Genomic DNA, 15,220 nt, shown 5'->3' on the forward strand with positions numbered 1-15,220 from the left:
TGTGATTTCTTGCTTGAATATTTAAAATGAGTCATGGACCTTTTATTTTTATGGTGTTACGTTCGATGTCTCAACAAATCTCCAATATTAATTTATAAAAAAATTAATTAACGGTTAAGGTTTGTCGAGACATTGAGTAAAGCACTGTATGGGATAAAGCATTTTCTTGATTGTACTTGAGACTCCTCTTTAGATTGATATTCGTAGGTATCTTTAAGTGCTAAAATCCTTTTATAAGGACTTGGTCATGAATCTAGGGACAGTATAGTCATGTACCTAATTAGTTAACCAAAATTCTCTTTGGGCAGATCCGAGCTCCAATTCACCAATGTCCTACATCATGTACCATCCGCAAAGCGGCCTCTGCATCCGAGCAAATAACAACCACGAGATCGGCACGGCTGAGTGCCAGCATTGGAGCAGGTGGATCCACTACCGAGATGGCAGCCCGATCAGGCTGATGGGCACTCCTCTCTGCCTCAAAGCCCTTGGCGACGGGCTCCCGCCTGTGCTTTCCAACGATTGCTCGAGCCGGCGAAGCGCTTGGAGATCGATCTCCAATTCAAAGCTTCACGTAGCAGCCACGGATGAACATGGAAATCGCCTCTGCTTGGAGAAGAAGTCGAACGAATCTTCCGTGATCTTGACCAGGAAGTGCATCTGCGTGGATGATGATTCCGGGTGCACGGAGAATCCACAAGGCCAGTGGTTCAAGTTCGTGCCCACGAATACATGATGCGTACGTAGCATTTCAAAGGACAGAAATAAAGCATAGGAAGCTACGTCTTCAAGTAGAATATAAATTGTGCCCTAGTTAGCAAGTGCCTTGAGAATAACTCTCGCCAAAGAATTCCTGGGAAAAAAAGAAAAGAATCACCTCGCAAGCAGCCTTGCTCATTGGTATGAACAACGAGAAAAAAAGATGGAGAAAGTCGGGAAAGAGATGAAGAATGTCGGCCACTTTGTGTCCTCAAAAGAGCGTGTGCTAGTGGCTGAATAAAAGCCTACTTCTATTTGCAATCGCTATCATCATGATCTTTTTCACCTTGATACATCCCTATAATTGCGTGTATGCTTGCGTTACTCAATTCTAACATGAGGACAATTACATACGTGTATAATTGCATATGCGTTTGTATTAATTTTTTTTTTAATTTCATGTTCCTCTAAAAAACACCACTCTTTCAATGACAAGTACAAGACCCAAAAAGGTTTTACACAAGTATACCATATCTCAAGACGTCTTAGCATCCATTCTAAACTCTTATTGACCATAGCTCGATAAATTATCGAAGTAGAAGGTCCTGATGCTGTAACTCGATATTGACTTTTAGCCAATGGGATGATCTCTGGGGATTTTGCTGTGCACGCATCTAGTTGAGATTCATAGCATTCTCTATTAGGAGCAAATGCATGTTCTTCTTCGGCCAAAGCATGTATAGATTGATCAATCCACTTTTAGCTTCTCAAGCGGCCCACCTATCTTTCTTGGTCTTGTAGGGCCTTTGACTTTGCTTTTTGTAGGATTAAGATAACCCTAAGCTCAAGCTCCATCTTTAACCATCATATGGCACACTGAAATTGCTCAAGTGATAAGTGTGTTCATCTTTCTAACTCGATATTCGAAATTGAATCACCATGCTTACACATTCTTTTGAAGACACCCCAAGAGCATAGAGATAGCCAGGAACGTCTACATTAATTACTCGATATGTGTGGAACGGGAAACTACCACATCCAATGAGCATTGTTAGATGCTCAAAGAGTCATGAACATCTTGTTGATGTCGTAAATTAAAATACACATGTGCGTATCTAATGAACAGAATGCAAGATTTAAATGAGTTACCCTCAACCTTATTTTTCAATTAATTTCCTCACGCTCTCTGCTTTCAAGATGCTTACTTTTGCAATTCCTCCACTAGTACACTCCTGTACAAGCACAAGCAAATGTGAAATTGTACCTTCCGAGAGGAGGAGAATTGAGTTATTATTGTAGCGTTAGTGTGTGCGTGCGAGAGAGAGAGAGAGAGAGAGAGAGAGAGAGGAGAACGAGTGCATTGAAGAAGATTTGAGGGGTTATAGGTTGTCCTTGCGAGACCCCTGTGAATGCCTCAGCAAGGAAATTATGAACATCTTTGCTAGGCTCACTCTTTAAGTAGACGACTCATCCAGCTACCAAGTTGTCTCTCTTTCTGTGTAGTCATTGCCTATTTGTCCTTTCTTATTAAGATCAAGATCACTGAGTCAAACTTTCCACTGAAGTTTGGTGAATTTTTAAACCGAATGACTCAAAGCTTTTATTTCACTCGTCAAATCACCGAAGATTCGCTAAATCGATTTGATTATTTTTTTTAGCAAGCTACTGACGTGGCACACATGAAGCCATTTATTTTCAGGATGTCAACATTACTTCAACACAAGTATTACAACCCAATTCATAGAAAGATGGGTAGATCTCACTGAGGCCTTGGCCTGGTCCACCAAGTAAACCGGATGACACTTTATAGGCGCTTCTGCAAGGGCTTTTTCGTTTTTTAAAATTCGAGCTTTGATTTTTATGTGCCTAAGTCTGCTCGAGGTTCAAAAGATAAAGTTTCTCATTTCGACATAATGTCAATTAGTACATTTGGCACCGACCAATGGTCCGATCTTGAGAAATCCGTCGAAGCTTACCTACACCAAGGAACGCAAGTTAAGCGTGCAAATTTTATGGTCTAAATTGGTCCTCAAGTGCTTAAGTTATTCAAGCATAGAAAACTTGGAAAAGAAACTCACACTCTCTCTATTAATAGATGAAAGTAATCACTGCTGTTTGATATTGATTGACTGGCAATGATCATATCTTGATAAACGTGTTATGACATTGGGCAATGGTCTTAATGCATAGTCCAATTACCTTTTATGCTTCGGCGACTATTAATTTTTTGGATAGTAGTTTCACCGTTGAGCCATCATATATGATCGGACTTCAACTTTGAGGTTTTCTTTCAAGAGAGTTGCGCATGGGAAAGTCGATGACTTGAAACACTTGTTAGGGAAATCCCTTATGATGTTTTGAAGATGACAAAATAAATCAAAGGCTACTAACATGTTTGATGGTTGAGTAATAGACCATGCAAAGATAATATAACATGTAAAGGATATTATCAAAGTACGAAGGCTGAGACTCAAGACTCAAAGTCGAAGATTGCCGACTCGAGACTCAAAGCATCGAAGGCAAAGACTTTAGTGTCAAGTGTTCTACATCGAAGTCCGCTCACTCGACAAATTCCGCATCGAACGTGAAAGCGAACCGGAAGACGGAGACTCTATGCTAAAGTCAAGCGGGTATTTAGACCTTAAAGTCACGGTCGCATTGTAAAAAGTCTCAAGACCCAGATTGTAAAGTCTCAAGACTCATATCGTAAAGTCTCAAGACTCAGACTTTACATCCAGATTCGATGAATCGTAACTCAAGCCCAATCATACAACGGCTAGTGATCCGGTTTGGATTCCATATCAAGATTGATTTGATTGATTCAATCTAATTGATTGACAATTGGATGATGAAGACAAGAACTTTCTATATGAAGAAGCTTTACTTATGGAAACCAAGATTTCGTTTGTATGGGCAATCGGAATCAATTTGGGATTTTACCTTTGTCACTCAACGGCTACCAAATCTTCTAAGATAGAAAGGCTGTCCAATGGGTATATTGGAAGACGATTCTCCGGGATACTGTCCAACGGTAGTTTGGAAGTGGAGGAGTATTTAAGGAGATGAAGGACCGATGAGCAAGTAAGAGACGGAGCGTAGAATTTATAATTCCAAAGTCTAAGCGACTTTAGATCATATACTTGTCTCTTGAGATCTTAAACGTTTGTAATCGTGAGAGAAATACCAAGAGAGTGACTTAGTGAGATAGTGTGATCTACAAGTGTTTGCACTCGAAGTTGTAATCTCTTGTTGATTGCATAGTGGAATCCAGCCAAGAAGGTCAATTTATCGTGGGGAGAGTGGACGTAGGCTTGGATTAAGCCGAACCACTATAAATTTTTGTGTTCTTATTCTCTTCCCTAACTCCTTTATTTTGTTCATACTAGCACTCTCAATTGGTATCGAGAGCCAAGTGCTCGGTTTATAAAAGTGTTTTTACTTTTGAGCTAAAGATTCTTTATGGCTAGTATGTTGGCACCAGAGTCTTATGGAAGGGCAAAGCAACACAAGGCCACCATATTTCGATGGAAGAAAATACAAGCGTAATGGCGAAAAGAACAAAAAAAAGAAGAAGATGATGAGCAAGAAAATTTATGCTTGATGGAACATTCGTAATGCGAGTCTCACTCGGACATAGACTCGGTAATCAAAGTCGATTAGAACCAGGACTCGAGGTCGATGAGGAAATCCAGGGGAGAAAGCAAATCCAAAAGAAAAGGAAAAGAATCGTGATCATCTCAAAAGGCAACAAATTGAGGGGGAGCTTTGATCAATTATGGAAAAATCTTTTTTGATTGATCGTGATCTTATTATGGATGGAAGGAAAGGTAATTGTGTCAGAATTTATTCTACAAAATCCGGTTAGTGCATCTCTTATTACCTTTTGTCATTAACAAATCTCATATTGATATTATCATTTTATTATGACAAAAATGGTACGTGAATTTTATGATGCATCCGTGATTTTTATTGGATATTACTGATATAATCGAAGTGAGCTATATTGCATATCTTTAATATTCGATAAAAGCTGATTTTTGAAAATTGTGATTCATGCAAGATATTTGTTATCATTCTCTACGTGAATCCATCATTATCGCTTTTTGATTATGACAAAAAGGGGGAGAAGATGTGAATATGCATATGTGCTGATTGGTTAATATTATATTATCTATGGCATAATATTGAGCTGAGATTATTTTCTATATATTATTATGCTCAATCTATTTGTTATCTTCGATATCCTTTGATTTAAATGTTTAAAAGCATGTTTACAAATCTGCATATTCAGAGATTGTTTTGTCATCATCAAAAGGGGAGATTGTTAGGAAATCCCTTATGATGTTTTGAAGATGACAAAATAAATCAAAGGCTACTAACATGTTTGATGGTTGAGTAATAGACCATGCAGATAATATAACACGTAAAGGATATTATCAAAGTCCAAGACCCGGACTCGAGACTCAAAGTCCCAAGAAGATTGCGAGACTCGGGACTCAAAAAGTCGAAGCTGCAAGACTTTAGTGTCAAAGTTACGCTCTACATCGTGTCTCGGCTCACTCCGACAAATTCCCGGACCGAACGTGAAGGCGAGCCCAGGAACGACTCTATGCTAAAGTTGAAGCTGGCATGCGGACCTTAAAGTCTACGTACTCCCATTCAAAGTCTCAAGGCACCAGCATTGTAAAGTCTCAAGACTCATATCGTAAAGTCTCAAGACTCGGACTTTACATCCGGATTTCGATGAATCGTAACTCCAGCGTCAATCATACAACGGCTAGTGATCCTGGTTTGGATTCCACATCAAGATTGATTTGATTGATTCAATCTAATTGATTGACAATTGGATGATGAAGACAAGAACTTTCTATATGAAGAAGCTTTACTTATGGAAACCAAGATTTCGTTTGTATGGGCGATCGGAATCAATTTGGGATTTTACCTTTGTCACTTTCAAGCAGTACCAAATCTTCTAAGATCTGGTGTCCAATGGGTATATTGGAAGACGATTCTCCGGATACCGTCCAACGGTAGTTTGGAAGTGGAGGAGTATTTAAGGAGATGAAGGGATGAAAGCGAAGTAAGAAGACGGAGCGTAGAATTTATAATTCCAAAGTCTAAGCGACTTTAGATCATATACTTGTCTCTTGAGATCTTAAACGTTTGTAATCGTGAGAGAAATACCAAGAGAGTGACTTAGTGAGATAGTGTGATCTACTAAGTGTTTGCACTCGAAGTTGTAATCTCTTGTTGATTGCATAGTGGAATCACGTGAAAAAGCGCCGTTATCGTGGGAGAGTGGACGTAGCTGGATTAGTTCCGAACCACTATAAATTTTTGTGTTATTCTCTCCCTAACTCCTTTATTTTGTTCATACTAGCCTTTCTCAACACTTACCCAAGTGACATATTTCTACACCTCACGTGGGCCACCTACATGTTCACTCGGCCAGGCCATGGCGACTGGCCCGTCGAGGAGACCCTCTAGGCCATCAAGCCTGGCGAAGGTCAAAGGCAGGGTGGCAAGTAGCAACCCTCTCGTGCTGAACATGACCCATGTGGAGGCCTACGCCACTGTCGTGGACGAGCTCGGGAAGCAAGGCGTGATGGTGGTACTAGACAACCAAGTGAGCAAGCCCAACCGGTGCTGTCCTTACAACGAGGGGAGCAGCTTCTTCGGAGACAAATACTTCAATCCTGAAGAGTGGCTGAGAGGACTCGTCGCGGTGGCCAAGCACTTTAGCTGGAAGAGCTAAGCGTGTCACTAATGAAACCACCGTCCAACAACGGAGCATATCAATTATTGATGATAAGAATCGATAGTGACATTTTTGGTTGGCAATGAATTATTATTGAACTAGTGTCATGAAAGATGGAAAAAGAAAGTCGATTTTTAGAGATTATGCATATAGTGAATATTTCTTGTAGAAGAAGCTAGCACTGCATAGAGGGATTCATTATTTCAAAACGACATATTCGTATTGGGAAAAATAAAAATCCATTAGTCAACTGTGCAAAAAGAGGTCTTTTTTCCTCCGAATATTGTCTCTTGTGCAATGGGGACCGCCTAGACTGATTGGAACATTCGGGCGTGCAGCGCCCAACCTTGTCCGACCGTTCATTTGTCAATTATTGTACCCACTAAGTGAGTCCACAGCGAGAGAGAGAGAGAGAGAGAGATGGCTTTGAAGCACGTGAAGAGAGTTTGCGAATTGTGTGATTCTCTAGCTCTTGCAGTGTGTCCCTTTTTTTAACTCTCGCTTATCGATCTTAGGTGGTGGGAATGAGCGTGCGAAATGAGCTCCGCCGAGCACGACTGGTACCAGTACATTCGCACTGCAGCGACCAAGCTCCACCGGGCCAACCCGAACGTGCTGGTCATCCTCTCGGGCCTGACTTGGGCCTCCAATCTCGGCTTCCTGAGGAAGAGGCCCGTGGGCCTCCACTTGGGCCGCAAACCGGTCCACGAATCCCACCGGTACTCGTTCAGAGCGGACTGGAAGATCTGGGAGGTCCAGCCCGTGGACCGGGTCTGCGCCGACGCCGTGCAGAGGATGGATGACCAAGTTGGGTTCCTCTCGAGCGGCCCCGGCGCGGCCCCGCTGTTCCTAGGTGAGTTGGGGCTTGACCAGACCGGGAAAAGCCGGGCTGATGACTGGTTACTGAGCTGCTTCATGGGGTACGCCGCGGGGAAAGACTTGGACTGGGCCTTGTGGGCATTGCAGGGGAGCTATTATTACCGGGAAAGGGTCGTCAGGCCTGAAAAGACCTTCGGCGTGGTCGATTTCAATTGGGATGGGCTCCGAAACCCAAAGTTTGGGGAGAGGTTTCAACAAGTGCATACGATGATTCAAGGTGTGATTTGTTGCTTGAATATTTAAAATAGGTCTTGGACCTTTTATTTGTACGGTGTTTCGTTCGACGTCTCAACAAATCTCAAATGTTAATTTATAAAAAAAATGTTAATTAATAGTTAAGGTTTGTCGAGACATTGAGTGAAACACCATATGGGGTAAAGCATTTTCTTAATCGTACTTGAGACTCTTTCAGTTTTTTCTCTGAAAAAAAAAATATACGGGGGTATCTTTAGGTGCTAAAATCCATAGAAAGTGCCAAACTTTTTCTAATGACTTGGTCATGAATCTAGCGACAAGTATCAGTCATGTACCTAATTAATTAATCAAAACTCTCTTTGGGCAGATCCGAGCTCCAATTCACCCATGTCCTACATCATGTACCACCCGCAAAGCGGCCTCTGCATCCGAGCAAATAACAACCACGAGATTGGCACGGCTGAGCGCCAGCTTTGGAGCAGGTGGAGCCACTACCGAGACGGCGGCCCGATCAGGTTGATGGGCACTCCTCTCTGCCTCCAAGCCCTCGGCGATGGGCTCCCGCCGGCGCTTTCCAACGACTGCTCGAGCCAGCGAAGCGCTTGGAGATCAATCTCCAACTCGAAGCTTCACGTAGCAGCCACGGATGAACATGGGAACCGCCTCTGCTTGGAGAAGAAGTCGAATGAATCTTCCGTGATCTTGACCAGGAAGTGCATCTGCGTTGATGATGATTCTGGGTGCATGGAGAATCCACAGGGCCAGTGGTTCAAGTTCGTGCCCACGAATACGTGATCGCTAAAACAGAGGATTGGCTTTGATCGATACATGCGTAGCATTTCCAAGGAGAGAAATAAAACATAAAAGCTAGTGACATCTTCGAGTAAAAAATATTAATCGTGCCCCAGTTAGCAAGTGCTTTGAGAAAAACCCTCACCAAAGAATTCCTCGAAAAAGAGAAAAGAATCACCTCGCAAGCAGCCTTGCTCATTGGTATGAACAACGAGAAAAAAAGATTGTGAAAGTCTGGAAAGAGATGAAGAATGTCGCCCGCTTTGTGTCCTCAAAAGAGCGTGCTAGTGGCTGAATAAAAGCCGACTTCTATTTGCAATCGCTATCATCATGATCTTTTTCGCCTTGATGCATCCCTATAATTGTGTATATGTTTGCATTACTCAGTTCTAACATTAGGACAATTACATATGAGTATAATTGCATATACGTGGACATTAATTGTTAATTCCATGTACCTCTAAAAAGCATCGCTCTCTCAATGACAAAGAAGTACAAGGCCTGAAAAGGCTTTGTGCTAGCATGTAATATATCGCAAGATGTCTTAACATTCATTTAAACTCTCATTTGCCCGGACATATATAATCCTTCAAGGATACTATAGCTTGACAAATTGAAGAAGGAGAAGGTCTCGAAAATGCAATTCGATAATGACTTTTAGCCAATGGGACGATCTCTAGCGAATTTACTGTGTACTACACGTCTGTTTTAGATTCACAGAATTCTCTATTAGGAGCAAAATGCATGTTCTCCTTTGGCCAAAGCATATGTATAGATTGATTAATTCACTTTTATTTTCTCAAGCGGCCCACCATTCTTTCTTGGTCGTGTAGGGCCTTCGACTTTGCTTTTTTGAATGGGAAATATGCATAGCCGTGGGGAAAGGTGGGAAGAGTAAACAATCACGAAACGCTTTTTGTATGATTATTGTAATATAGCGGTGATGTCATTGTCAGCCCTTGGGAGTCCATAGTACTCCCGTTGTAAAGCTCCATCTTTAAGCATCGTATGGCACACTTTCATATGAAAATTTAGGGAATTGCTCAAGTGATAGTTCATTTTTCTAGTAACATTCGAAAGCGAATCACCATACCCCCTAAAAGCATAGACATAGATCCCAAATACATGTGGAATGGGAAAAATTTGCGTCGATCTTATTAGAATTTTCAGATACTCACAGTAATATGAAAAGGAAAATATATACATGCGTATTTACTGAAAGGGCTGCAAAATTTAAATGGGCTACCCTCAAAAGTAGATTCTATATCTAGCTCATTTTTTACTGGGTTCCCGTGCCCCATCTAATTCTGCCATTTTCCCACTAGTACACTCATGTACAAACACAAGCAAATGTGACAACTGTACCTTTCGAGAGCTGTAGCACTGAGTTATTATTGTAGCGTTAGTGTGTGCATGAGAGAGAGAGGAGAGAGAGTGCATTGAAGAAGATTTGAGGGGGTTAATAGGCCGTACTGGCGAGACCCTTATGAATGCCTCGGTGAGGAAATGATGAACATCTTTGCTATGCTCACTCTTTAAGATGACGATTCATCCAGCTACCGAGTTGTCTGTCTTTGTGTGGTTATTGCCTAATTGTCCTTGCGCATCGAGATCAAAATACTTCCTATCAATAAATAAGACCAAATCGAGTCAAACTATCAACTGAAGTTTGGTGAATCTTTAAATTGAATGACCCGGAGCTTTTATTTCGCTCATTGCACTGCACCGAAGATTCCCTAAATCAGGATTTTTGACCTATTCTTTAGGGAGCTACTGACGTGGCAAACACAAACCCATTTATTTTCAAGATGCCGGTATTATCATAGCATGAGACCATTCGTGGAAAGATGGGTAGATTTTACATGGAACGAATCAATTGTGTAAAAGGTCGAAATTCAGTGTAAGGTAATGATAACATCAAATTGGGTTGCCTAATTATTCAATTTTGCTTCGCGATCAGCTGAATTTATGTCCCTTCGGGTCAAGAGAAGTAATAATAAGAGGAGGAAAGTGTCTCCCTTTTCTCCCATACGTAGCCGCCGAGCCCATACGTAGCCCCTGGTTTTTTATTCATTGAGGCCTCGGCCTGGTCCACCCAGTAATCCGGACTGACACTTTGTAGGCGCTTTTGCAACGGCTTTTTCGGTTTTTAAAATTCGAGCTTTGATTTTTATGTGCCTAAGTCTGCTCGAGGTTCAAAAGATAAAGTTTTTCATTTCGACATAAAGTCAATTAGTACATTTGGCACCGACCGACGGTCCGGTCTTGAGAAATTCGTCGAAGCCTACATCAAGGGACGAACCTACATCAAGGAATACGAGTTAGCCATGCAGGTTTTATGATTTAGATTGGTCCTCAAGTGGTTAAGTTATTCGAGTGTTGAAAATTTGGGAAAGCAACTCGTACAGTCTCTATTGATAGATAAAAGTAATTATTACCGTTTGATATTGATTGACAGGTGATAATCCAATCTTGACAAACGGTAGAATGTCACGATAAATGTCTACACATCATAACATTTGGCAATAGTCTTCATGCATGGTCCAATTGCCCTTTATGTGCCGATGATTATTGATGTTTTGGATAGTAGTTTCACCGTCGAGCCTTCTTAAATGATTGGACTTCAAATTTGAGATTTCCTTTCTAGAGGGTCATGCATGGGAAAGTCGAGGACTTGAAATGCTTATCTAAGTGACATATTTCTTCAATAATTATCGATAGCTTCCTCGTTTTTAGGATTGTGGAGCTCGATCCGGGGAAAGTCTTGAGAGGAGATGAGCCCCTCACATTAAACGTGTCTCTACTTCAAGATTTTGTGCAAAAACGTGAGGAAGTTGAACCGCCGCCCATCTTTATCGGGGGGACCGGGGGAGTTTGATATGGGCCGGTGATTGGGGAGCTGATTGGCGAGCGTAGCACGGCATTTGTTCGCTTTTCGTCTCCAGCGGCTGCTTCTTGGCAAGGGCTTTCGCTCGACATCATGTCTCCGACCGTGGAGGGCTTTCGATCGTGGAGCACTGAGGAGAATTTCTAGATTTTGGGTGGCTGAAGGCAAGGCTTCACTTTGGATCGTGTTCCCAGCCGCCTGAGGCTTAAGCTCGCGGGACCACTTAGGAAAACTTTTAGGCGACGATGATGGAGAGGACAAACCATGGCCAGCGCAAGCAGAATTCAGAGGCGAGGGGCGGTCGTCCGAGGCCAGAGGCATTGCTGGCGGGGATCTTCGGCAAGTGGGTGGTGGGAATAAATAGGTATAAATTCCTCGGACAAAACTGGCGTCGACTTCTTGTATTGCTTCGTAACTCCAATACCGAATGCCAGTCAGACCAACAATTTCTAAATACTCCACGGGAAGATTAAAGAAATCTTCAAGAGAAACCCTATAGAATACACAAATTGCGGGAAAAATAACAGCCTAAAATACTCAGAATTTTCCAATGAAAGACAGCGATAAGGTTCGTAGACATTCGTAGAGGAGTGCACGAAAACGGAATGCTTTGCTCAAATGGGCCGGCACTCTCCAATCTCTCCATACTGACCGAGAAGATAGGTTTGAAACGACGGTAGCAATGCATGTGTCGAGGATCCGTCAGATGACTCTGTCCGTGAAATCGGGTAAGTGGCAGAGGGGTGAAAATGGTTAGAAAAAGGGAGGAGAGAGAAATGCCCATGAATGGTCCGGTCCTGTCCTGTCCTTGTTGTATCTGACTTTCACACTGCCCCTTTCACATGACTACTCTGCAAAACCCCCACATCCCTCCAAAACTCCATAGAAAGAAAACCCCTTTACCCTCTCTCTCTCTCTCTCTCTCTCTCTCTTCTGTACCCTCTGCAACTGCAAAACTGCTAAAGAAAACAACCCACCATTGATTTACCCTTCGCGGCAGCTAACTACTCCTCTTCTCCCTTTCGCCTTTTTTACCTTCCCTTCTTCCTCCATCCCCATCTCTCTCTCTCTCTCTTTCTCTCTCCTCACCGTCTCAAAAGGGCCAGACCAGCCCGGTAGATTTCCAACCTCCGCGCCTTCCCTTTTTCGCCCTTCCCACTTCCCACATCTGCTTATTCTGGCTCTCCCGACCATGGAAGCTTTTAGCCTCCTCAAGTACTGGCGCGGCGGCGGCGTCGGCGGCGGCGGCGGCGACCCTCGCGCCGCTCCCGTCCCGGCCACTACCACCATCTTCGCCACCGCCTCCGCAGTCTCCCGCTCTTCTCCCGAGACAGACGAAGACGACGACGACGGGGACGACGGGCCGTTCTTCGACCTGGAGTTCGCCCCTGTTCCCGAGGACGAGGACGACGGGGAGAAGCCCGAGGAGGGGGAGGAGGAAGGGGAGAGACAGAAGCGGGACGAGCCCAGCAACGACGAGGACGACAGTGACAGTGAATGCGGAGGTGGCGACGAGGATGGCGACGACGTGGAGAGAGAGTTCGACTTCACTCTCTCTTCTGGGTCGTCCGGGTCGAGCCACGACTGCTCGGACGCGAACATCGTGTCGTCTCTCTCTCCCTCCGACGATCTCTTCTTCAAAGGGAAGCTCGTGCCCATCCAGCCCTCCGACCCCGACTCCACCAAGCCTCCGTCATTTCCCGCCGCCGCCTCGCTGCTGAAGTCTGCCACCAAGTTTCGCGTCTTCATGTTGGGCCTCAAGAAGTCAAAGCTCGTAAACACGCTCGAGAAAGCAGAGAAGACGGAGACGTCGGAAGAGCCGTGTCTCACCGTCACAACGCCGCCGCAGAAAGCGAGAGCTCAAGAAAATAGCAACACCAACAAGAAGCAAAGCAACAGCGGCAGCAGCAGCAGCAAGTTCTTCACGGTGAAGTTCAAGGTCGAGGAAGTCCCGCTCGTCTCTCTCTTCACTCGCGACAACAGCTCGAGGAGCGCCTCCGGCGCGAAGCCGCAGCAGAAACAGACCTCCGAGGATGACGCGGCGAGCGGCGACGAGAGACGCTTCGCGAGGGAGGCGATGCGACGATATCTTAAGAAGGTGAAGCCATTCTACATCCGCGTCTCCAAGCGGTACGGCGAGAGGCTGGGGCTCTCCGGGCAGCTCGGCCACGCCGTGTTTGAGCCGACGGAGGGCGAGAAGAGCCGGTCGAAGGCCTCGGCCGTAGCGGAGGTCGGCAGCGGCGGCCAGGGAAGGAGCCAGAGGCGGGGGCAGGGGCAGGGGCAGGGAAATAGTAGCATCCCAGCTGGGCTGAGGGTGGTGTGCAAGCATCTAGGGAAGAGCCGCTCGGCCTCGTCGGCCGTAGCCGCAGCGCCGGGAGGGCAGGCGGCTGCGGCGGCAGCGTCGAGGAGAGACGATTCGCTGCTGCAGCAGCAGGATGGGATCCAGAGCGCCATCTTGCATTGCAAGAGATCCTTCAATGCCTCGCGAGGTAATGGAAAATTCTCGATCTTTTCTCTATTGAACTTCTTAAATATAATCACAGTTCCACAAAATTAAGGAAAAGACCATACTTGGCGAGGAACAGAACTTGAACCCGAACTAACATATCATGCGAATTATACCCTGTTTTTTTTTCCTTTTTTCCTAGGATGTCGTAGAAGTTTTGCAGCAGAAAGTAATTTGAATGACGGGTGTTTCTTTTTCCTCTTTGGTATGGTTAGACTCGGAATCGTCGCTGTTGGCGAGGTCAGTGAGCGATCCGCTGAGCAAGGACGCATCAAGAAGTTCGCCGGAGGAGGGCGGAAAATGAAGGCGGAGAGCGCGGGAAAAAAAGAGAAGAAAACGGAAAAAATAAAACGACCATGTATTATGATGGGGTGGCGTGGTTTTTCCGACGTTTGACATCATTGCCCAATGAAAGGGAGGAAGACGAGAAGGGTGTGCATGGCTAAGGGAAATGATTAATATTTGTTCCCATCAAGTCGTCAACCGTCTTTTTCTCCACTGTAAATTTTCCGGGAAAATATATATAGGAATTTAGGGTAAGGGATAAGATTAAGCGGTGGTCCTCTTCTCATGGAAGTGAGATAGAGAGAGAGAGAATCGTATCAGATCTTTTGTATGTGTTTTGGCATCTAGGTAATGTTGATCTGCAGCAGCAGCGGCAGCACTCTTCAAATATCCAATATATATATTGAATTAGCCTCTGTTTTGCATTCTTTTTTTAAATGCTGTTGACGGGTCATGGTGGGAAGAAGAAGGAAAGAAGGGGCTATAGGGTAATAAAAAAAAAAAAAAAGCAAAGGCGTCTTTAGCGGTCAGCGAAGTAGGGAAAGTGTGGGGCCTGAACAGTGAAAAGTATTTCTCGCTTTCGCGCTTTTCTTGCTCGTCAAAGCAAGAGAGAGACAGAGACAGAGAGACGAGGAGACAGGCGAGTTAAGAAGTTGTCAGATCTCTGTCTCTTTCTCTCTCCAATGGCTGCATTCTTTTCTTCTTTTTGTTTTGGTATTTGGTCTTCTGTATTAATGGCGGGGGTGCGATTCCGAGGAGAGAGAGAGAGGTCGAGTCGGGCTTGGGGGAAATCGAGGGATCTCAATTGATGGCGATGCATCGGATTACCCAGGTGCCCGTGAAATCAACATCATCTTTCGATGAGGAGATTTCGAGCTTGTCTTGTTGCGCCGCGTTGTTGGACCTGGACCGGGAACCGGACCTACCTCATTCGCTCTTTTTCGCTTCGGACATTATGGTACGATCATAACCCCTGAAAAGACATCATTTACAGGAGGCGTTAAGACACGCTAGAGAAACAAAGCTTATGTCGGGGATGAGCCCACGTTAATTTCGACCGAGGTGGACGGACAGCCTGCCGAATAATTTGATTAGGCTAACGAGGTTACGTTACTCAAAATGAAAGGGGGATGGGTGGATGGGTGGGTCTGTCTTGAAAGTCCACACGGGAACTTGTGGCTAATTAGCCAGTACCTAATTTCGCTAGCGCTAGCAGCAA

The 15,220-nt window shown here is 44.4% G+C and overlaps 2 protein-coding genes across 2 annotated transcripts; both read left to right on the plus strand.

Moving 5' to 3' along the window:
* Positions 1-6,994: 6,994 nt before the first annotated feature.
* LOC104443114 (glycosyl hydrolase 5 family protein) lies at positions 6,995-8,326 on the plus strand. Its single transcript, XM_039310881.1, has 2 exons — positions 6,995-7,553; positions 7,899-8,326. Exons 1-2 carry the CDS (start codon positions 6,995-6,997, stop codon positions 8,324-8,326), a joined length of 987 nt encoding a protein of 328 aa, XP_039166815.1.
* A 3,656-nt stretch (positions 8,327-11,982) lies between these two features.
* LOC104441707 (probable membrane-associated kinase regulator 2) lies at positions 11,983-14,409 on the plus strand. The gene is made up of 2 exons (XM_010054899.3): positions 11,983-13,699; positions 13,932-14,409. The coding sequence occupies exons 1-2, from the start codon at positions 12,403-12,405 to the stop codon at positions 14,018-14,020; spliced, it is 1,386 nt and encodes a 461-aa protein (XP_010053201.2). The 5' UTR covers positions 11,983-12,402; the 3' UTR covers positions 14,021-14,409.
* The last annotated feature ends 811 nt before the right edge of the window (positions 14,410-15,220 follow it).

This window comes from Eucalyptus grandis, chromosome 4 (assembly GCF_016545825.1).
Source record: "Eucalyptus grandis isolate ANBG69807.140 chromosome 4, ASM1654582v1, whole genome shotgun sequence".
NCBI classification, from domain to species: domain Eukaryota; kingdom Viridiplantae; phylum Streptophyta; class Magnoliopsida; order Myrtales; family Myrtaceae; genus Eucalyptus; species Eucalyptus grandis.

What these genes read in the sequence shown, in the direction of transcription:
- LOC104443114 (XM_039310881.1), top strand. Translation starts at nt 6,995, where the DNA reads ATGAGCTCCGCCGAGCACGACTGGTACCAGTACATTCGCACTGCAGCG. An exon ending in AGTGCATACGATGATTCAAG is followed by an intron (nt 7,554 to 7,898) that starts GTGTGATTTGTT and finishes CTCTTTGGGCAG; the next exon opens with ATCCGAGCTCCAATTCACCC.
- LOC104441707 (XM_010054899.3), top strand. Translation starts at nt 12,403, where the DNA reads ATGGAAGCTTTTAGCCTCCTCAAGTACTGGCGCGGCGGCGGCGTCGGC. An exon ending in ATCCTTCAATGCCTCGCGAG is followed by an intron (nt 13,700 to 13,931) that starts GTAATGGAAAAT and finishes TGGTATGGTTAG; the next exon opens with ACTCGGAATCGTCGCTGTTG.